The 23,011-nt window shown below is 56.4% G+C and overlaps 1 protein-coding gene across 3 annotated transcripts in view; it reads left to right on the forward strand.

Moving 5' to 3' along the window:
- CACNA2D2 (calcium voltage-gated channel auxiliary subunit alpha2delta 2) overlaps nucleotides 1-23,011 on the forward strand; it is a 141,006-nt gene that overhangs the window by 99,245 nt on the left and 18,750 nt on the right. For all 3 annotated transcript variants that reach the window (XM_055344131.1, XM_055344132.1, XM_055344133.1), the window contains exons 4-8: nucleotides 8,615-8,674; nucleotides 15,864-15,908; nucleotides 19,097-19,238; nucleotides 22,290-22,421; nucleotides 22,584-22,641. In XM_055344131.1, the coding sequence (XP_055200106.1) occupies nucleotides 8,615-8,674; nucleotides 15,864-15,908; nucleotides 19,097-19,238; nucleotides 22,290-22,421; nucleotides 22,584-22,641 (437 nt within the window). The remainder of the gene's footprint in view (nucleotides 1-8,614; nucleotides 8,675-15,863; nucleotides 15,909-19,096; nucleotides 19,239-22,289; nucleotides 22,422-22,583; nucleotides 22,642-23,011) is intronic.

The raw sequence follows: 23,011 nt of genomic DNA on the forward strand, positions 1-23,011 counted from the left end.
TGTCCAAGGCAGGGTTGGGCTGGAGGCCAGGCAGGGTGCTGGGGGCCAGTGGACAAAGGCGAGGCTGAGGAGAGGGACAGTCCATTGGCATACGCTTCAAATGAAGCCAGGTCAAGCCAAGGTCAGAAGGCCCAAGAAAATCCAAGGTTGTGGTAGAGCAGTCGGTGGGTCCTTGGGCAGAGTTGAGGGAAGGAGCAGCCTATAGGACCTGGGGCTCTATCTCCAATACCCAGAGTGAGTCTGCATCCTGCTCAGAATCCTGCTCTCTGTCTGGACCTTATTCTGCACCTGAATTCCCATGGGCCTAAGTGAGCCCGGGTGGGATTCTGGTCCCCATCATACAAGTGAGAAACAGGTCCAGAGAGATGAAGGCATCGCTTCCCAAATTATACACTGGGCCAGCCTTAGGAGCTCAGGCCTCCTAGCCTCTGTGGCAGGGCCATTGTAATATACCTTTGTCTCTAGAACATGGCCTGATGAGGGAAAGAAGTCAGCGACAAGTTCCATGGTACACTTTGATGAATGGTGTGTCGCTCATCTCCTCTAACTGGAGAGTGCCAACAGCCCTGGGCCTGACACCCTCACCTGATGCTATCATCAGGAATGAAAGAAACATTGGTGAGTTACACTGGGTGATCATTCAGAGGGAGGAACCTGACAAAACTGGAAATTTTATGAGAAATTTCACCTGGCTCACCAGGGACCGATTCACCTATAGAGATACACAGGTTTCATGCTGGAGTCTAAGGGAGTGCCAGCTAGGTTGGTGGGTTCTCACCCATGTGAGCCTCCCTGAGGGATTGTGCTGAGTGGGGCAGTACCTTGGAAGGAGCCCCTTCAGCCTTGGAATCCACATGGCCCAGCCCCCAGCTCATGCTCCTTGGGGGTAAGGTGCTTGCATACGGCTGGGCTCTGGGGACACAGCCCAAGCTCTGACCTGTGTGTTGGATGTATTGGCTCATTTCTCATCAGGGAAACTCTTGCAGGTACCTGTCAGGAAACTCAGGAGCAGCAGCAGTGACTGGGCAGGGCAGGGCCCCAAGAGCCGGGCCCATCCTGCTGCCCTCAGCACGAGGCTGTCCACACTCATATCTTCCTAAAGCAGCCCAACACCAGAGTTGAAATTTCCCAAGGGTGGACTTCATCCGCAGTTCCTGACAACTGCTCCGTAAATTCAAGCAGGCCCTTGTGAATGTCCTTGCCCAGCCACAGAGGCCCCTTTCTGTGCCCCTTGCCCCATTCACAGTGGATACATTTGGATCCTGCCCCATAATACACTGGACCCAGCTCTTTCTATACTGACTGTGGTTCCCACTGAAAGCTAAAACAGTGAAGCCAGTGGAATTTATGTCAACCTGAGTGCCACTTCACCTCCTTTCCTTCCTACTCTTCCCACATGGCTTCCTACTCTTGATGTTAAACTATCCAGTATAGGGTAACATATCAGTAACGAGAGAGTATGTTTTTTAAAAGTCCCCCCAGGCAAAATACAACATAGCAACCTTCCTTGGGCGCCCAGGATGTTTTGGGAAATCCCGTCCTATCTGAAATTCAAGCTTCTGGGATACCAGATTCCCCAGCCCCATCCCCATTTTTAGTACAAGCTACCCCTCACTTCTTCCTATTTTTCCTGAGAAATTAAAGCACAGGCTGCCCTTGCAGGGAGGACAGGGGAGGCACAGGAATCAATAATGAGCCCAAGATGCCCACAAAGAGCAAGCAAGCCTGGGCCTGGGGGTGGAGAGGCAGTAGCCCCTCCAGAGGGGAACCACAACTCGAATGTTTTTTTTTTCCTGGTACATTTATTCTGACCTTTTTTTTTTTTTTAAGGAAAAAAATCCATCTTACTAATTTTTTTTTTAATAAACTCATAGAGAACATGTGCAGCTGGTGAGGGAAAAGGTGAGGGAGCCTGTTGCTGCCAACAATAGCTTGGGCCTCCTGTGATGGCTTTTCCCCAAGGCTCCCTTCACTTCGAGGCCTGTTGGTTGTTTTCCCTGCAGTTTGGTCTGAGGTTTGAGTGTTTGTTTTTCATTGTTTTGGTGGTGGTTTTATCTTTCAGCTGAAAGTCTGGTTCATACAGAAAGGGTGGGTCAGGGGTGTCACAGGACAGGAGCCAGGTGTGTCCAGTGTGGACAGAGGCAAGAGGAGAGGAAGGAGGCGGGGGTGGGGGGGTAGGAGCTGTCCTGCCCAAGCGGCACTGGGGTCCATGGTACATATGACAGGAAGGCAAAGCCACAGGCATCTCCATTGACTACCATGTGTAAGTCACGGGTCCAGGGCAACCCATTCTGCCCATGCCAGTGTGCTTCTTTCTCTCCACCCTTCAGAACCCAGAAAACTGGGGGATCAGGACAGGCCCTGCCCTTGGAAGGGCGTGGTGAGCGAGGCTGTGCCCAGAAATCCCTGAGCACATCATGTGCTGCAGATGGTGGCAAAGAGTCATTGAGGCAGCTGTCACTCAGGCAGCAGGCACTGTCCGTCTACACATGTGCCTCCCCCAGGCCACAAGTTGTGCAAAGATGGGGCCAAGTGGGGATTTGCCTGCTTCCCGACTGTGGATGTACCTACTAGGAGTAGGTGGTGGACAGACAGACAAATGGCCACTCAGGCCAAAGTAGCAGGAAGGAAGACACCCACAGGGCCGTGACCCCCAATCCCACCTGCACATCGACCCTTATTGTCAGCCCTGGAGCTCTAGCTGCCTCCTTGCTACATTGAATCTTGCTTCATTATTATGCAGATATTTTAATTATGCAGATATGTTTTTAGACAGTTTTAAATATGTATATTATTTACTCATTAGACCATAACAGCTCTGGAAATTGGAAATCTGTACTTAGTATCTATCAGTGCACAATACAGAGCTAATACAGAGCCCGCAGGCAGGGAGGGAAGCAGGGTGGTATCAGTGGCAGTGCTGGGTTGATCAGGAGCTGCTGGACACCCTAGTCCTTAACCCCTCCCAAGGTCTGGGCCTGTGACTCCAAGGTCAGGGGGTGGGCTCAAAGCAGTTACTGGGAGCCCAGTTACTGATCCACTCTCCTGACAGAAGGACAAAGGAACTGCTCTTAAGGGCAGGTAGGGGGCATTGGAGCCCAAGCAGCAGGCCTATGTGGCCAGACCTAGACTTTCCCTAAGATGCTCACTGTCCAACACTACTGATAGCCCTGGGTTCATGGCCCCTCTTCTGCTTCTCCACCAGAGGCCTAGGGTAGTGGCACTACTGCTCCAAGTCTCGGTCCCCTCCCCCTGTAAAAGGCAGGGGAACAGAAGACTCCACCTCTCCAGTGTCTTGCTAGGATTGGATGGGGCAGGTAAAGGAAAGGCCCAGTCTTCCACCTGTCAGTGGATGAACTGCACAGTCGGTGAAGCCCTGGCCCAAGGGAGCTGCCAGGAGTGGGGTCTGGTGTCACCTGCCACCAGTACCTTCCTTGCAACCCTCAGGCAATGTTTGCAGGGTATCTGCTTGGTGCTAGGACTTTGCAGCCCCCAGCCTCCACCTCAGGGTCTCCCATCATAGCTTCTGCCAGGCTCAGCCCTCAGGGGTCTAGATCTCAATATCCTGCTCCCCATGGGTTCAGGGCCTTTCATCCTAAGCCTCTTGTATCCTCTTGGAAGAGGGAGTAGCTATAACTAATTAAGACCAAACACCTCGTACAATCTTTCCCTCTGGGCTGCACGAAACAAATCCTGTTTGATAGGCAGTCACTCCCCGGACCTGTTCGGACTAGGCCAGCTCTGGGGTGAGAGGAGGAGGCTTGGGGGAAGTGGGGCACCCAGCATTGGGTGAGGGGTGGGCCCCCAATGAGGAGGGAAAAGCCTAAGGGCTCCAGCCCCCTCACACCCAAGCCACGCCCCTCTCAGCGTGCAGCAGGGGCTGGACCCCCACCCCCACCACCAGCTGCTGGCCTCTGAGGGGCACCCACCAAGGCTCCAGGCCCCTCATTGGAGATCATCAGCTCCATGGCAATGGAAAGACGTTTAACTTAGTGAAATCTGAAGGTGTCTGCACAGGGCTGCTCCGCAGGGGAGCTGCATCCCCAGCCCAGCACACCACCAGTCCTCCTCTCTCTTGCCTTTTCCTGTAAGAACAGTTTCCAGAGCTGAGGGAAATTGATTGTTAAGTGAAACTCTCTGATAATTGCCTCTGAAATGCCTGCTGTTATTGTGATGGACTTGGCCATGAGCAGCCCTGCCCAGCAGCCCCACCATGGCTCCTGCCAATGCCTTGGCCACAGTGAGGACGTCTCAGGCCAGGCAAGCCACCATCAGCAGCTTTGCAGCAGCATCACCCTCAGAGGCCACACTAACCCTCCCCAACGTGATGAGGAAAAGTGGCTGAGAGACGTTAAACCATACACTCTGGGGTCACGCAGCTGGCTGGCAGAGCCAGACTCCTGGCTGAGTCTCTACCCAATTCAGAGATACCCTGACCTTGAGTTAGCAGATGTTCATTGTACACCTACTGTGTGCAAGAGGCCAGCTTATTGTAAAGTGAACAGCTATCAGATACAGCCCTCACCAAGCTTGGAGCTCAAGGAGGAAAACAATGAGATGTGATAGGGACAGATGGGGGCTGGGCAGGAGTGGTTAGAAGGGGTATGAGACCTAAACTAACACCTCAGGGGTGAGGGAGCAAACCCCCTGAACAGTCTGGGTGATGATGCACAAGATGGAAGCAGAGTGCAGGGGCCTGGTAGCAGGAGGCTACCAGTGGCTGAGGGATGAGAACGGAGCATATCTCCCCAGGCAGACAGTATCGTGGACATGAGACCAGGCTGTGAACCCACCTCTGCCCTGGCCCTGCTGAGAGTCTTGTGGGTTGTCTTCACCTCTGGGCCTCAGTTTCCTTCCCCATCCTGCCTGCCCGGAGGCTGTCATAAGGACCCAGGAGTGGTAGGAAGGATGTGCTAGCATGATGAACCTTAGGGCAGGGTGAGCCTTGGCTTTGAGCACATGGCCCAGGCTCAAGCCTGACTGCCCAGGCTTGGGGAGATGGGAGCCCGAGGTTCTGAGTGCCTGACAGGGCAGAGGAGCCCCAGGGACTGGGCAGAGGCAAAAGGAGGCATCCAGGGGCGGTGACAATCTGATAGGGCTGACTGAGGTGATAGGGAGCACATCCCAGGCAGAAAGTAGGTAACAGAGGAAGACCCAGAGGTGGGCAGGAGCCTTGTGTGCTCAGAGCCAACAAGAGAAACCCCAGGGCACTGGCCCCTCCAGTTTACAGACAAGAAATCAAGGGCCAGCAGGGGAAGCCACTTACTCAAGGAAGTTAGGTTTTGAACCCAGGTCAGGACTCAAGACTCCAGGAGTCCAGGTTCTGGTGGCTGCTCGGTCCCCCTCAGGCAGGCCAGTGGGTGGGCCGGGTCCCCTCCTCCCCTCGCCCCCTCAGACCTGATGGGACCTCCAGCAGCCACAGCCTCCTTGCTTGCTCCAACCCCGTTCCGCTGTCTCCACCCGTCCTCCTACACCACCGGGCCTGTGTGTTTAGCAGTTTCCACACGTCCACCGCCCCAGGATGGGCTGATTGATCTGTAACACCGAACAAATAATAATGGCTTGATCGTTACTGAGGATTAAACGTAATCCTTTCGCTGTGGCTATTGCAGCCCCGTTATTCACGAGTCAGCGGGCTGACCCAGGCCTTCAAGCCCGTGGGACTTCGAAGAGGCTCGGGGCTAGGGCCCCCTCGGTCTTCCTCATCGTAGCTGTGCAGCTAGGGAGCCCTGGGCCTCGGGCCTGGGCCTCCCACAGACAGAGCTGAGCCTTGAGAAGGTGAAGGAGCTGGCACCCCTGGCCAGCAGGGAAGGTGGGTTCAGGAAAGGACAGCTCCTTGAGGCTGTGGCCCAGTTGGGAGACTCCAGCTGATGTCAGTTTGGTGTTTGCCACCCCATCAAGCCTGTGGCTTTTCTGAAGCAAGAGGCCTGATCCTGTTAATCCCACACACTACCATCGCCTCATCCCCCCATGAAGGGCACTGGTGTCAGGGAGCCCCACGTGGGCTTCAGGCCTACTCTGAGAAGGGGTCCCTGGGAAGGTAGAGGTCTGGGGTCCCTGGGAAGGTAGAGGCCACTGGGTAAGCAAAGGGGGCATGAAGTGATTGCCCAAGACTCACCCTGCAGGGGCTGTCCCTGGGCTTCCCACCCTCTCATTTAGCCCAGGTGCTAAGCTGGCACAGTAGATGCTCAGTTAACAGTAATAACAGCTATTGTGCCATGTATGTTACATAGTAATATTGTCTGCAAAAGAACACTGCAGACTTGTGAATCAGGGGCCTCCCCCATCCTGGGGGTTGGGGTTAGGGTAGGGGTATTTGTCATTTAGGCTGAGAAGAGGCCCCAGGATGGAAGTGAGTATAAGTGGACCCCTGGGGACCCTAAGAAAACTTTGCCTTTTCTATGCAGAGCCATAGGGAGCTGCTGAAGGGGTAGGGGGCTGGCCACAGAATCAGATCCACAGTGAGAGACTAGATGACAAAGGGTGAGAGAGGACACAGGAGCCTGAGGGAGGACAGAGCCTGGGCTGGGGATGAATGGTAGGTGATTTGAGTGATAGCACAAGTAAGACATAGGTGGTTCTAGTGGGGATGGGTTCATTCCAAGAGGGAATGGCATGCACTCCAGTGGGCCTGAGGGCCACCCTAGGAGGGTGTCCAGGACCTCTCGGGGGCGCCATGATTGGAGGCAAGATATGGGAGGTTTCTGGGAGTAGAGAGGCCTGTGGTCCCTGAAGCTCGGTAAAAGGGGTGGGGCCCCCCCAAGCATAACGGTGGGCAGAGGCTGGAACCTACAAAGAAGACAGGTGGGATAACAGGCGGGAGAATTGGAGGCCAAGAGGGGCTCAGCATTGTAAAGGGAGGGTGCTTGACTTCAAGAGGGACTTTCCTACCCTGTCCCCAAGACCCCCAGCTCATAGTCTTCCCAGCACTCATTGTTCTTGGCCTGAGGAAGAGGGGGAGCTAGGCCTAGTGGGATTGAGGATGGCCCTGGTCAGCCCTTTTAACTGCCAGAGGTGACATCCTGCCCCAGAGAATGTAGGCCATACCCCACCACCACCCTGTTCCATGCTGGGGGGTAGGAAAACCAGTATCCCGAGTCCCAGCTCCTATGTCCCCATTATGGGCAGCTGCCAGGCTTTGGCCACACCAGGCCTGGACTCATGGATGGGCGCACGTGTCCTAAATACCAAGAGGCCAGGGCCTTCTGAGTAAGGGCTGGAGGCCAGGAGGCAGGACCCACTGTTCCACCCATGGGATGGAATGGGGCCGGGGTAGAAGACCAGAGCCCCTACCCCCACCAGAAATGCCCTGTCCCTCACCAGGCATGGTGGGCCCATGGAATGTGCCTTCAGACCTTGTGCAGGGGCTGAGCAAGATAAATGTGGTTGTAAAGCCCAGACTTTGGGCCCCAGCCTGACCTAGACAATGTGACCTTGGGAAGACTGCTCACTGTCTCCATGCCTGGGTGTCCTCATCTGAGAAAGATGTTAGGCATGGACAGAGACAGGTATACATGATGTGTCACTGGCTTGGTGGCAGGCTTGGCATGTAGTAAGTGACCAGTTCATGATAACAGTCATCAATATGATTAATAGGAATTCACTGCACTCTGCTCTGCAGGAGGCCCCAGAGGGCCATCATCAGGAGTTCCAGAGGTCCTGGAGGGACAGTATCCACAGAGGTGCAAAATAAGAATTACTGGGCAGCCAAGATTCAGGCCCTGAGGGTGACAGAGTGCTAATGCCTCCTCTGGAAGCTTTCCCTGATGCCCCAAGTTCCCATCGCACTAAGCTTCCTGGAAACACTTCAGCTGCTCCTGTTCTGGTTGTCCTACCCAGTTTTGTGTCTGTTTCCTCCTCTAGGCTGTGAGGGTCCGGGGTGGCCTGCCACCTCTCTGCACATCAGCATGGTCTGGTGCCAGGCATGGCGGGTACCAAGGTGTGGGATAGAAGGGCTGCTCACAAGCAGAGGGGCCGTGATGGAGGAGAACGCAGGGACCAGCCCCAAGGGATGGCCAAGCTTGTGTGGACAGAAGGCTTGGAGAGCCATGCTGGGAAGGGGCTCAGGAAGTTGGCTTAAGGACAGTGCGAATAGGCCTAGGTGGGCAGAGGTGTGCTAGGGGCACCTCCTGCTGAGCCCTGAGCAAGCTGGGGCCCAAGATGGATCAGCAGGACACCCTATCACTTGTGGCGGCTCACCCTTGACTAGGGAGGACCTCCTCTTGGCACTGGAGTGACACTAGTTCATCGGAGGTAAAGTGGCAATGGGGGTTGACTCCAGGGCCTGGGTCCACAAGGTCCTGGGAGTCCCCCTGCTATCCTGTGGGCAGGAGATGTGGCTGGGCTGAAGCATAAGGAGTCCCGTAGAGATGCACTCTGGTCACTTTGTGCAGGCTTCAGCTGTCCTGTATGAACCCAGCTGTGGGGGGGGGGGGAAGCGCCCACTGAGCAAGCTGGTAAAGGTCTGAGCCAGGGAATCCCTGAGTGCTTGGCAGGATGGGGCAAGGGAGACCCGGAGCCAGCCTGGCCCCAGGGAGTACTAAGGATGGAGAGAAGGCTCGGGCTGGGCATGTACCTTCCTCAGCCTCTGACCTCCACGTGCTCTGTTCCTCAGAGACTGGCCGATGCTGCCGAGAACTTCCAGAAAGCCCACCGCTGGCAGGACAACATCAAGGTAAGAACTATGGTGCCATCCCCAGCCCCTACGACCTGCCCATCCCCAGAAAGGGCAGATGTGAATTCGGGGAAGGAGGTGCTGCCCAGACTCACAGGGTAGCACTGAGGGCTCTTTGGAGTGGAGCCTGGAACCTTCATCCAGCATTCAGCAGTATTTGAGGCTCCTCTTGGTGCTGGGACACAGGGTGCAGAAATGAACCTCTCATGCCACCCTAGAAGAGCTGTGGAGTCCCCTGTGGGCAGACAGGGTGCTATAAAGTGATGCTCTCCAAAGTTGGTGTCACCTTGGAGGTTAAGGATGTACCCAGACTCTGGAGAGACCCAGGGCAAAGAAATCCCTTGGCTCCAGGATCTTTCAGACTTTGATACACTGACCTGGAAGAGTCCCTGCAAGACGGGGACTCTGTCCTCTCCTGGGACTTCCCTGAGCAACAGCCTGTCTTCCAGGAGACCATCAGACTAGGATCAGGGACCAGGCTTGTCACAGCCACAGAAGCTTCTGCTTCCACCAGGAGAGCTCAGAAGGAGGCCAGGTGCCAAGGGAGTGGTGGAGTGAGAAGCTCATATTAGGTCTCTTCTTGAGGGCTGAAAGGCCCCAAATGTGGGGAAGAGAAGGGAACCCTCACTGTCTGCCAGTCTCCACCCAGGTGGCCCTCGCAAACTCAGGCAGCTATGTTTGATTTGGGCTGGTGCTGGATACACCTGCACCGTTTCCATCATGCCAGTGTCTCAGAGCCATGGTCTCTCTGCTAACCACAGGAAGAGGCACCCTAGGCTGCCTGCTGAGGCCCGGGGGCCAATAAGGTAGGGTAGGCCCTTGCCACTCCAGCTCTGGGCCTTGTATATCTGGTGAGCAGCTGGATTATTATCTCTACTTAAAGGACCTACCTGAGGTATCTTTTGATGGTGGAGATTCACAGCCGGGCTGTCAGGTACCAGGGGATTCATGCCTATGATCCAGGCCCCCTGAACCTGTCTGTTCCTCCTCCCTGGCCTCCATCCCTCCCGGCCACACTGAGTCCTCTCCTGCCTTGCCCACATCATGGCATTCTTTCTTTGCTGCTGCCTGGTAGGTGCTGAGTGCTACCCTTAAGGAGCTCATGGAAGTGGGGGATGGAGGCAACATGATTTTTTACAGCGAACACATAAATGAGTTGATGACTCCATGGGCTGACCCCACCTCCCCCAGGAGCTCAGGACTGGCCCTTCTCTCCCTCTCACCACCCATCCCTGGGTTGCCATGCCTCCTCGGTCTTTTGATCAGAAACACCCATGGTAGCAGACTCGCACCCACCACTCCAACTAGGCTCCCACCTATGAATAGCCCCTGCCCTGGCATGTCCTCTTCAAGGCCCAGCCTGAGCCTGCACTCAGGACCCCAGGATCAGGCTGTTCATGTCTCCCTGTTAACCTCATTCCTCACTGTGTTCCAGCCATGCTGAACACCTCACTCCAGGCCCATTCCTGGTCTCTGCCCGAATGCCTCTGTTCCTCCTGGTGGCCTGACTCGTCTGGTCCTTCCCAGTGAGGCTGCTCCTATGTCCCAGTCCATCAGCCCCTCCACCTTCTGGGCATCCAGGACCCTCAGCTCCTGCTCTGGCCTTTCCTTAGTTCCTGCCATATCTGCATCCTTCCTCCCTTCCAGGGTGGTATGCAGAGCAGACACAGGACAGAATGAAGGACTAGGGAATAGGGAATGAAAAGCTGTGCCCTCAGCCTGGTCTCCTCTCCCTCACAGGCCAGGCCCCAAACAAACAAAGAGGCTGCCTTAGCCCCAAACCTATTTTCTTTTCTTACTCTGTAGAAAACTCAAAATTTAAGGATCTTTTTTGTTTGTTTGTTTAAATTTAAGGATCTTCCCGCCAGACTCCTGAAGCCTAATTTTCAGCTACTCCCCAAGGCAGGAACAGCTTATCCCAAGCCAGAGCAGGGACTACAGGGACAAGGTCTTAGGGGCATCCTAGGGGTGCTGAGACGAGTGCGCTTGAAGCTGTGTGCTCCCTGCACACTGAGTCCCCATGGAGCCCGGCAAGGGTTTGCCCCTCTCTGGGTTCCAGTTTCCCCATCTGGCAAAGGACTCTGGTGTTTAATGCCTCCTGCTGGCCCAGCCTGGGGTGTGAAAGGGTTGATATACACGGCAGACCATAGAGATGCCAGTTTGGTGACACTGTAGATGCATCTCTGGCCCTGGGTGCTCCTGCCCCAAGATGAGGCAGGAGTGGGCTCTGACTGGCCCCCTCCCCCTTGGCTCGACCTGGGATGCCCCCAGCTGTGGAAGTGATCACAGGGCCAGCGGGTGTTTACCACTGCCTCCCCCTCGGTCCATTAAGCTGCGCATCTGTCTGTATCTTGGGAGGGTGGAGCTGTGATCACCCCCTCCTTCCCAGCTGCAGGGTCAGGGCCCTGCTCTTCAGCAGAAGCACTCCAGTCACCCCCGCTGCCAGGCTGAAAGGCACTCACGCTAAAGGTGGGCCCATTAGCTGGCACACCAGCCAGTCCTGCCTGGGCTGCCAGGGAGAGCTGGCCGCAGCTACAGGTGGAGACCACCCATGCCAGGGGGATATGGGGACTTGAGGCTGGGAAACGGATGGTATTTCTGTCCCTTGTGGGCATGCCACCCACCCTGGAAACCATGTCCTTCTCAGTGACCTTCAGGAGGTACAGATGAGAAGCATGTTCCTCCATGTGGTGCTCAGGAGAACCACAATGCCAGTGGCAAACTCGAGCCCTTTACACAAGCTGGGTCTGTTCCCAGGAATGCCCCCCCCCTTCAGAAGGGCAATGCCTCTCCCTCTCCGGTTAACTCCCTGGGCCTCTTCTCTCTGGTCTCAGGCCTGGGACTGGCCCCCACGGCCCCCAGCATCCATCTCCGGAGCCCCTACCACTGATAGTTCCCAGTACAAGCTGCCCCAGGCCAGTATCCCAGTGGACTCATCTGACTGCCCCACTCAGGACTCCTCTAGGCCAGAAGCACTTGGGCCTGATTCACTGTTGCCCATCACCTGTCCACGTGCCCAGCCAAGGGCCCTGTGGATAAGTTGGCCAAGAGCAGCTGGGTCTCGGTCTTCTTACCTCTGAGATGGGAGAATGGCACCTGGAAGTTCTGGGCACAGAGAGGCTGCTTGGCACTTGGAATCCCCTGTGTGATCAGCAGGGTGTGGCCCTCCCTATGTCAACAGCATACAGGAGGTCTACATGCAGACCTCTGAGAAGTAGACAGTGGAATAGCCACAGGTACACACAGACAGACACCACTGACACCAGCCCAGGGACCTGGGGGTTCCTGGGGTCTACAGAGTCAGTACTGGCACATGAGAGAGAAAGAGGTATCTGCACATGAAGGCCCCTGTTCCCCTCTTAGTCTCGGGCCAGGACTCCACACACCGGCTGTGGCAGAAGCAGGGAACCTGTGGCCACAGACCTGGCCGCAGCCCTGGGACACAGGGAAACCATGGTCCTTGTTAGAAGCAACAGCTCCCCGTGACCCTGCAGACAGGCAGCAGGCACCCATAGCAGGTGCCCATAACGTTTAGGGTAGATGACAATGTCCTGCCTGCTGGACATGGTGCCTGGCACCAGCACCGCTGTGCCAGCATTATCTGCCATCTAGATTGCCACCAGGGAGGAGCTGAGCCAGGACGTGGGTGGAGGAGGTGGGGGAGGCCATTGGCCCCAGGGCCTCAGTGCCAACACCAGGGCCTGCGGCGGACAAAGTCCTGCCCTGGGAGTCTAAGAGAGGAAGTAGTCCTACCCTGGAGAATCTGAAGGGGGAGACACAGCCCTACCCTGTGGGTCTGATGGGAGAAGTAGCTGTCTGGGAACCCAAAAGGAAGACTGTGAAGGCTGGACCAGGCCAGAGGAGCCGGCTGGACAGGACAGGTGGCCTCCCCTGCCCGAGGTCTGCCCCAGCTATCAGGCCTGCCGCCTGCCTCTCTGCCAAGCCGGCGACAGACGGCTCTCTCAGAAAACGGTCCTTTTGGCTGAGCTGAGCTGGCCATGAGCCAGGGCAGGAAGGCCAAGTATCCTCACTGTACCCCACAGTACCAGACATAGACACCAACTGCGATTCTCCATGCTTAGCCCGTGCTCACCCCCTCTCCATTTCCCACCTGCCAGCACCCCTTGTGCTCTCTCTTGGGCTCGGCTCCAGCTAAGGACAGTGTATATGTCATCTATACAGAGGCCCTGCAGGCCCCCTAGCCCTCCCTTCATGTGTCATTTGTGTACAGAAATCTACAAGGGGGAGAAATGTGAGTTCAGAAGGGGTGATTCCTCCCACCCCTGCCAAGTTTGAGCAAAATGGCCCCTAAAATACCATTAACAAGAGGGTGTTGGGTATGGACCCCAGACATTAAGGATGCCCACTTCTCCTCAACCAGAGGGTTTCCTCCAAATTCCAGCCCCTCCCAGGGCTGTGGAGCAAACATAAGAGCCTCCCATGGGTAGGGCTGGCCCAAACGCCTGGAGGAGCCCAGCTCCCTTTTTTATGCCCTCAGAGGAGGCATCGTCATCCCCATTTTACAAGTGGGAAATCAAGACCCTGAAGCAAAGCTTCACTGAGGCTACAGGATTTAGCAGGCACCCTTGTCTCATCATTGAAATGGGGGTGACCTCCGGGAGTAGTCACGGGGCCCCTGGGGACTTTGGAGGCTTCAGGCTCAGTCTTTACACACCATGCAAAATCCCAGAGTACACATGTTCGGGTCAGGATTTGAGGCCAGCACCCTTAGCCAATGCCCCTGTGTGTAATCGATAAGTACCAGCTCCTCATGGTCTAACCAAGGCAGGACAGTAATGGTGGACACTGGGACACTGTGCAGGCTGAGGCAGACACAGAGGCCTTTCCAGGGCCCCTCCCACCCCAACCCTGCTGGCCACACTCTGCCACACCCCCAGCTCCACACTACATCGAGCATAAAGACTACAGCTGGGTTTACAATGCATTTTTACACATGTGACCTTGCCCGCCACCACCCAATGCTCATCCTCTCTCTACCAAGGAAGGGGCATGGCCTGACCCTGTCAAGGTAGAAGTAGGGAGGGGACAAGGGCCACATACCGATTCCTGAGCCTCACTCATTATCTACAGGGGACTGGAATCCTCCTGTATGACACATTCCCCCTGTGTCACTGATGCCACCAGCATCTGATCCTCCACCGAGACCATGAAAAAGCAGGACAAAAAGACAAAGGGAGCCATAGGAGCAGCTGGAGGGGTGACCCAGGGGTGGCCCGAGTGCAGGCAAAACCCAGCCCAGCCTATGAGAGGAACGCATGTCTCCTGGCACCGCCCCCCCTCTGGAGTTACCGACCCCCACCCATGCCCTTTCCTGTCCTTGCAGGAGGTTTGCCTAAAAAGTTGGTGAGTGAAGCCCTGTGTTCTAATCTGTAGTCCTCCCACCGCGCCCGCCTGTTTTCATTACGGAGGGAAAGAGCATCAGAGCCGTGTTTATAACCCCCTTTTAGATAACAAATCACATTTTCTTTTTGCCAGCGAGTGTGTTGAATTGATATTTTTTCCCCTCGGTTTAATGGGTTTGTGTGTTCAGGAATGATCTTCATCAACCGAAACTCCTTATTGTGTTTGATGTAATGTCAGCTTTCATTATGTGCTTAGGTTGGAGCCAGGCGCAAGAGAAGGCCGAGCACCCTGGAGCCTGGGCCCCGGCCCCGGCCCCCACCCTGGGCCCACCCAGGCTCCAGTCTTCTTGGACTGTTGGGTGGGTGGTGTGGCAAAGGGTGGAGATGCCAAGGGAAGGAGGGTTGGAGCCTGGGTGCAAAGGCTTTCTTACCCATGCCGTGTCCGCATCTGTATGATGGGGGTCGCAGGGCTCTTGGGAGAGCTCTTTACACAATACGTGCAAAGCGCCGGCTGCAGCACATGCCTCTGGTGACTGAAGTGGTCAGGTCGCCTCTGGCCTTCTATCCATCAAGCTGCTGTGGTCTGGCCCAAGTGTGCTGCCAGGCATGTAGTCAGTGTTGCAGAATGCTTGGATTGCGTTTATGGGTCCAGCCAGTGGCCTGTACCACGCCCCCGTCCAGACCTCTGGTGGGAGACAACTCACAACTGTCCTCACAACAAGCACCCCCATACTGACCGCCTCAAACTATGACCTCAGACCCAACGCCTGGGCAGTCACCAAGGCCAGGCCCCTCCCTGAAGCCTGAGGAGCCTGAGCTGAGAGGGAACAGTGCAGCCCTGAGGTCACACAGCAGAGGGGTGGCCAAGGTGACTTCTGCCCACCAAACAGGAAGTGCTGGCTCTCTGCTTGCTGTTTTATAGCCAGACCATTGGGAGCACACTTGGTCAACACCCCCATTTCCAGACCACAAAGAAATAGGCTGCCAGGGCCACGCACCGGATTTTTGCTGTAGGAAACAGCACTGAGGAGCACTAGAGCAGGGTGACTCAGACCTCGGCCTTATCCTGTGTCCTGACCTTAGAGCCCATAGGGGCAGGAGTGGGGCAGCCCCTCCTGAGCCAGTGGCACTGGATGGCACCAGATTCACCTTCTGGCGGCCTCTGTCAGCGACTCTCAGTTCTGATTAAAGATCATTAAACATGAAATTAGCCCGTTTGTGTTACGGGTCCCCGGGGTGTCGGGTGATTATGACGTGCAGATGGCCAAGAACCCAGGCTTCGGGCGGGCGGGCGAGGCCGGGCCAGGCGAGGCTCACACCGGCAGGCGCGGCGGGCCTGGGAGGCAGGCATGGGGGCCGGGCTTTGTTTTCTCCCACTCCTGTTGTGTAAACCCCCTTGCATTTCACAACAAATCACAGATAATTAATAAGTACATGCCTGTAATGAGCAGGCTTTTTAATAGAAGAAATTGGAAGATGCGGTGTCGAGTCATTATTTCACTCTGGCCCAGACTCGGCTCTATTTTCCCATCTTCCTCACTCCCCCGGGTCCGCCTCAGCCAGAGTCTCTACAGAGAGGCTGGCTCTGACCCCACCTGTCAGCTGGACTGCAGGGTGGAACCCCTGGTCCTGGAGACTGTGAGGGCCTCTGAGGGAGTCTGTCTGGGGGGGTCGGGGATGGGGGTGGAATGCCTGGCCTGATTCAGCCAGCCCTCCCCAAGGCTGCTCTGGACCCCCGAGGGGACTGTGGCTGGCCTCGAGGCGGGGGCCCTGGCTGCACCTCACCTTCTGAGGAGCTATGAGGGTCAAGGCCTCTCTCTCACCAGGAGGAAGATATCCTGTACTATGACGCCAAGGCTGATGCTGAGCTGGTGAGTGCCCCACCTCTACTGGGGGAGGGAGGGCTGCCAGAGCCCCACACTCTCCCTGGGCTAGTAGCCTCAGCTGTAAAATGTGAGGTCTCAGTGCTCTCCTACGTTCTGAGGTCACCCTGCAAAATAACAGGGGCACCGGCCTCAGGCAGGTAGTAGTGAGCACTTGGATCTCCTCCTGTGGGTCAGTCCAGGTTGCCAACATGGAGCAGGCTGAGCACTATGGGAGCAGGGAAGAGAGGGAGCAGTTGAGAGGGCTTCCTGGAGGTGGGCAGGCAGGGCTGGGATGGGGCCATTTGTTTCAGCTCATGCAGGTTCCTTCCCTGTGGTGAGGGAAGCAGCAGCTTCAATGTACTGCGTACCCCCCAACTGGCCCTACCATAGGGGGCTCCCCTGAGCTCAGTCAGGCTTGCTCCAGCTGCAGAGGCAGCCCAGCCCTGTGCCTGTTCCTCCGACGAAGGCCAGGGCCCGGGCTCTGCTGGGGTCACTGCCCTGGAAGTGATGGCACCAGGGCTTTACTGGACGACTCAGACCCACACTGCTCCTCTGCCTCTGTGCCACTGACTGGCTAATGTCTGCTTGGGCGCCCCATCACCAGAGGCCTCATAGAAAAGCCGGATGGCCATTTGGTAGCAGGGGACCTCCAGAGGAGGCCAGAGTGTCTGAGAGTGCAGGACACACAGAGTAGGCAGTGTTTGCTGAAACTGTCAAGGCCCAAGTCCATCTGCCTGCCTTTGAGGCAAAAGTAGTTGAACCTGACTGTCTCCTCTGCAAACAGAAGTGTCATAACAGCTCATTCTCTGGGGCCCCACCCGCTGTCACTGGGGCAGGAGACCCCAAATCCAGTGTTCCTCTCCCAGGCATATTGGCCAGGGGCATTTCCTGGGGCGAGCAGGAGGTAGACAATGACACCAGGAGGTGGGTGGGCAGGAGGGGATCCCTGCAGAGGGTCTGTGGTGCCAGGCTGGCCAGGGTGAGCCTTCAAGAGGGCAGGCGGGCAGGGGGCCTGAGAGGGAGGGGTGGGTGGGCTAAAGCAGGTGTGCTTCCCCCTTGGCTGAGCCTCTGTGGCTCCCAGAGAAGTTGCTAAAATTAAAGCTGGAATCTGAAATTCAAATGAAGAGCGAACCTTTAATTAGACCCTGAATCTAATTCCTTACCCCCCTCAGCAGCAGGCTGTAATTTTAGCAATCAGTGCATTAAATATAAACCAGGAGACTGTGGTTGCCCACCATACAAAACCCCCGGGTGTGGGGGTGGCACAGAGGGGCTCCTTGGCCATTCTGGTGCCCCGTCCCCTGCCAAAATCCCTTCAACTCACTGAGCTCCCTGTGTCTAGCCCCCCCCCCCAAATCCCTGATTCTCTGTCTGCAGCCCTGAGGCAGCATAGGGACAGCCCCAGGAGGGAGAGTCACCCTGGCTGGGGCTGGGCTCAGGTCAGGCCAAAAGCCCAGCCCTCTATAAATATCGACATGCACACATTTGCCGACTCCCTTGCTTGTTGTGTTGTTTTGTTTTTTTAATCTTTGCCAGAGGTACAGTTAGAGATCTTTCTAGACCATTTACTTTTAAATTACCAGCCAGAAGGTGGGGGTGGGGGAAAGAGAAGGAAGGAAAAAGTTCGCCAGCTGATAGCTTATCAGAACGGAATCCAAATGTCACATTAGTTGGGAAAGTTGGGAGATTAAATTTTCCAGCGCCCTTCATCTGCCACTGACATTTCGGGGGCTTTCTTCTCCCGCACTTCCCCCTCCTGCAAGCAGAACGTGAGTGGCTCACGCCTCAGAGGCCTCAGAGGCAGCAGGCTCGGCAGCTGCCTGCCCTGGCTTTACCCAACATCCAGGAGCTTCTGAGGGTCCTCCTAGGGTGTGCCGAGGTGGCCAGAAGGGGGCACATGTGGCAAGGGGTGAGGGGTGGACAGCAGCTGGCTTGGATTTTGCTGCACAGAATCCACCCTTGAAGAGACTCCAAGGGTATTTGCCACAGCCCCATTCAGGCAGGAGGAGGGACCCAGAGCACTCCTGGGGTGGGGAGAGCACATCTGGCTGGGTAGGGAGGCACGATCACCCTTTCCCTGGACAAAATACAGCAGGAGACAGAAACACAACGTGTCCCAGGACCCAGCCAGCGGTGGGGTCTGCAGAGCCACAGGGGGTGGAAATGAGCTGAGCCTGATGTTGACAGTGGTCACAGGGGTTGAGAGGCAGTGAGGGGGCCTGTGGATGGTCCAGCTATTTACATCCCTTCCTCCCAGGGCATAAGCCCCCCCGCCCCTGCTCTGACTTGGGCTCCGTCCCTCCCTTCCTCCTTGTCTGGCTCTTCCTTGTCTTCCTCTTCACACTCTACCACCATCTTCCCTTCCCCCTTGCACACCTGCACCCGGGCCTGCCCACCACCACCACCGCTCGGCTGCAGCATCAACGCTGTAGCCGCAGACCCATTCCTGCCCGCCTGTAGTGGTGGGCGGGGGTGCACAGCGCATGCCTAGCCTGCTCAGCCGAAAGATGCTGTAATTGGCACCTGTCAGACGGCTGCAGCTCATTTTAGAAAGTCAACAGGGGCCTTTGCCGTCCTGCTGCTATCAGGCGCTGAGGACCCTCCCTCTGGAAGTTACCCCTGGGGTCTCAATGCTAGCCCCCACCCCAACCCAGCTCTCCCCCCAAACTCAGCCCCTACAGCCACCTGCTGCAGGGGTGATGACCCTCCCCCAGATGGGCCAAGGACGCACTCCCTGTTGCCAAAGGAACTGCATGCAGGGTTGGGTGCGGCCCAAGGCTCCTGGGAAGGGCTGCCTTGGCCTCCCTGTGATCGCACAAGCCCGTCCTTGCAAGCAGAGGTCAGCTGCCTGCTCCTTCTCAATGGGATTTGTCCTCTTCACTGATAATTGGTTTTCAAGAATGTGGGGAAGGGTCAATTTGGTTTTGGTTTTGAAATTTGGATTTAACAAATGTAGGGATGGTGTGGGAGGGGAGGGGCAGATGGGAGTCACAAGCCTCCTGGGTGAGAGGTCCACACTCCCTATCCATCTGTCCCTGTGTCTCTCCATCTCTCCCCATCTCTGGCTGCTATAATCTCTGATTCTGAGACTGGACTCTGGCCCTGTCCTGCCTGCAGAGCTGTCTGACCCCGTTCCACCATTTTCCAGCCCTGATACTACCGTGGGGGGTGGGGGGGGATATCCCTTTCTGCAGGACGACCCTGAGAGTGAGGATGTGGAGAGGGGGTCCAAGGTCAGCACCCTAAGGCTGGACTTCGTTGAGGACTCAAACTTCAAGAACAAAGTCAACTATTCGTACACGGCCGTGCAGATCCCCACGGACATCTACAAAGGCTGTGAGTGTGCAGAGCGATCAGAAACAGCCCTCCCCACCCACCACGTCCTGGGCACTGCCACGTCCTGGGTGCTCAGCCAGTGCCATCTGCCTTCAGCCCCCTATACCCAAGGTCACACGTGCCACCCACACGCAGGCGTCAAGTCACCCTCAGGCACAGCTTCACACTAACTCGCAGCAAGCTATGAAATCCTCGGACTCTCACCCCTATGCGTGCACAATCTCCTGCCACTGCCTTTGCATGTGCCCACACAAATGTGCACACACAACTTGCTTCCCCACAAGCCTGGACCAAATCCCCATGTGCCCCCAAAGCAACTCCTCCCCACCACCCCCCATTCCCTGGCCCCAGATAGCAGTGGTGGAGGAGCTGCCGCATCAGAGGAACACTGGGTCTGGGGGAAAGGGTGCAACTCCTCACTCAACAGCTGCCAACTCTAGAACACCTCCTTCCTTGGCCAGGGTCAGGGTAGCTTTGCACGATGGGGAACCACGTCACTATAGCTGAAAGGATTTGAGTCAGACATATGAAGGAACTTCCTGAAGACGTTAGGAGGTGTAGAGGGGCCGAGAGTCACGCACTACAGAGAGAGCTCTGGCAGCAGGCTTTAGGGCCCTGGAGTCTGCTGGTTTGGGTAGAATTCTGTGAGCACTTACAAGGTGATCCAAGGGGGATCACTGGGTGGAGGAGCTTGGTACACAGGTCCCAGAGCTTCTGGAAGGTCTCCAGAATGCAGGCAATCCTCCAGGGTCCTCAGGGAGGCCCCCAACGCCCCGGGGGTCAGCCAGGCCTTCTAGGCAGCCTCAGGTGGGGGTAAGGAGAGATGCTTCCCCCACCCCTGCAGTCCCTCCCATCGGCCGCCCGCAGGCCACCTGCCCGAGCCAGTCGAGGAGCACTATCACGGGCAGACACACTAATTAAAACAGGAGCCATACCGCCCTCCCCAGTCACCCCTCGCTACCCACACAAATTACATTTTATATGTTTTTTATTTACTGTGTCACTTTTAATTAAATCTGTAATCGCCTGCCTGAGGGGGCATGGTCCCCGTTTCCCAACTCAGCGTGATCTGAGAGTGTGTGCACGTGGGTACGGGTGTGTGTACGTAGGGCTGAGTAGCAAGCCCTTTCCAGGCGGGGAGGCTGGAGTGTTTGCACAAGTGTGTCTTAGAGTGAAGGCGTGTGTGTACATCTTGTTGTGGATACCTGCAGGGGCAGCCCAGAGGCAGGGGTCTACCCTTGGCTCTTAACCTGAATCAGAAATGCCCCTCTGCCAGCAGCTAGAGGGGCTTCCAGGGCAGTCGGCTCTAGGCCTCTCCTTGGGAAGATGGGGAAACCGAGGCCCACTAAGGGTTGGGACTTACCAGGCCGACTCTCCCAGGGCAGGCAGTACTATACGAAACATTTGAGAACCCAGCTTTATTTTTTCGTTAAAGTGAAAAATAGAAATTGTTCGACTCACTAAGTTTCTAAATTAGGAACAGGACCATAACATACTGTTCAATAGGCACAGCCAATGCTAGAAATGTGTTTTGTTTTCACATTATGGTCAGTTAAGGGAAGCTACAAGGACAGAGCGAAGGGAGTGGGAGCAGAGAGAGAGAACAGGCCGCAGACAAGATGCAGCAGAGGCCCCACGCTGGAGGGCGAGAGCAGAGGGCCTGTGCCCAGCAATGTGTCAGCGCCCCCGGACTGTGAGAGCCTTGAGCATTTGTATCTTTCAGTCACAGCTTTTCATCTGCTTTATAGGTTTCAGTGTTGCGAGGCTCTGCTCTGAAGAGAAGGGCTGTGCGTTTTTGGAAGGCATTCTCTGATTCTCACTTGGGGTGGATCTTTGATAGGGATCTCGGGGCGATGGTGTCAGGGCTCCACCTGGGAAGAAAGTAAGTGGAGGAAAAAATATAGGCCCTTAGGGGAGGGGTTTAGGTACAGAGGCCTGACAGTGGTAGGCGTCTAGCACCTGGTGGGTTTCTTCAAGTGTCCTGTGTGCAGAGACATGTATACTGCATGCGAGACACACATGCAGAGACAGGTATACCACATGCACACACACATTCATTTAGGGCTGTCCTGAGTTGGAGGATGGGGGTGCTGCCCAAGCCATCCTGTGTTTTTGCCCTAGTTGAGGGACCTACGGGACTGAGCCCATTCATCTGAGAGAAGCCTCGCTCTGTGAGTGTACGCAGGGGCGGGTCTGGCCAGGGGATCACACATGTGCCACCAGAGGTCAGGGGAAAGGGAGGGTAGGGGTAACTAGTCACAGGGGTGTGTGAGAGCAAGACCCAGTGCTGTCCTCCTGTGGGTACAGAGTGCTGTGCAGGTGTAAGCATGCGTGCCCATGCCCACAGCAGCATTCGGGCTGCTGGGCAGGTAGGTTTGAGGACCAGGGACTCACACACCTGGCTGGAAACACAGAAGCTCAGTGCAGATATACCTGTTAGGGAGTACAGTCTGTGTGCATGCATGTATATGTCTGTGCAAGTGCACATGCCTGTGTTGGAGCAGGATCATGACACAGCCCCTGCCCCTCCAAGAGCCTCCTCCCCCGCCCCTGCCTGCTTCTGGCCCCAGTTGATTAATCATGGAGCTGAGTGGCTTCCAGCTTATCAGGTACCTTAATAGCTGAATAATTCCAGCCCCATCAGCGGGCCCTTAATTGCTTTCTTGTGGCTGCAGCCCGGAGTGCATGCTGAGTGGGTGAGCTCCCAAGGGACCAGCTGCAAGCTCCAGGCAGCATGCTGGATGGGCATCCCAACTTACAACCCCTGCTACCTGGGCAGCCCCTCTCCAGGGGCCACAGGCCACAGCTGCCTGCCTGATCATATGGGGCCTGGCTGAAGGGTAGGCTAAGCTGGCTTGGGAGGGGTGAGGACCTGGAAGTCTTCCTGGAGGAGCTGGCACAGCCCTCAGCTGAGCCCTGAGGAATGAGAGCCCAGCTAAGCAGAGAGCAGGTGAGACTCTAAGTGGGGGATATGTGCATGAGTGTCCTGGTGAGGTTCAGCAGGGGGACAGCCCAGGTGCTCTTCACCCCAGACCCCTGTCTCCCCCACAGCTACTGTCATCCTTAACGAACTCAACTGGACAGAAGCCCTGGAGAATGTGTTCATCGAGAATCGCCGGCAGGACCCCACGCTGCTGTGGCAGGTCTTCGGAAGTGCCACGGGAGTCACTCGCTACTACCCAGGTAGGTATCAGCCCATCTCTCCTGTCCACCCACCCCCCACTTGTCCTGGGGCATATGGGGTGGTTGGTCACCCTGTGGGCTGTGGGGTAGCCACTCTGGCAAGGGCGGCCTACCCTGGCCAGGCCCTTCCCTGCCAGACCCCCTGACCTTCTCCTCCCACAGCCACCCCATGGCGAGCCCCCAAGAAAATCGACCTGTACGATGTCCGAAGGAGACCCTGGTGAGTGAGCAAGGAGGAGCCGGGTAGGAACACCCCTCCATTCCCCCACCTCTGCTGCCTGTTCCCCTCCCTCCCGATATCCAGGACTCAGAGCAGGGCGCAGCCAGCTCTATCCAATTTTCATTTCACACATCGTTGCCACTGGAAAATGGATCCCATCACCCAGGCAGGCCTCCCAGCTGCCTCTGCCCCCCATCCACTGCCTGGCATTCCACCCCCTCGGGACTGAGGGATTGGGCCAGTGGGGGGTTTCCAAGGGTGGCCAGCCCCCACGCCACCCATCTGAGCCCTGGACACCCCACTCTCTGCTCTGCCTCTCCTGTAGCATCCCATGACCTCCTCTCTCCTGTTCAGTCCCACACACAGCAAG

This window comes from Nyctereutes procyonoides, unplaced genomic scaffold (genome assembly GCF_905146905.1).
Source record: "Nyctereutes procyonoides isolate TBG_1078 unplaced genomic scaffold, NYPRO_anot_genome, whole genome shotgun sequence".
Lineage (NCBI taxonomy): Eukaryota > Metazoa > Chordata > Mammalia > Carnivora > Canidae > Nyctereutes > Nyctereutes procyonoides.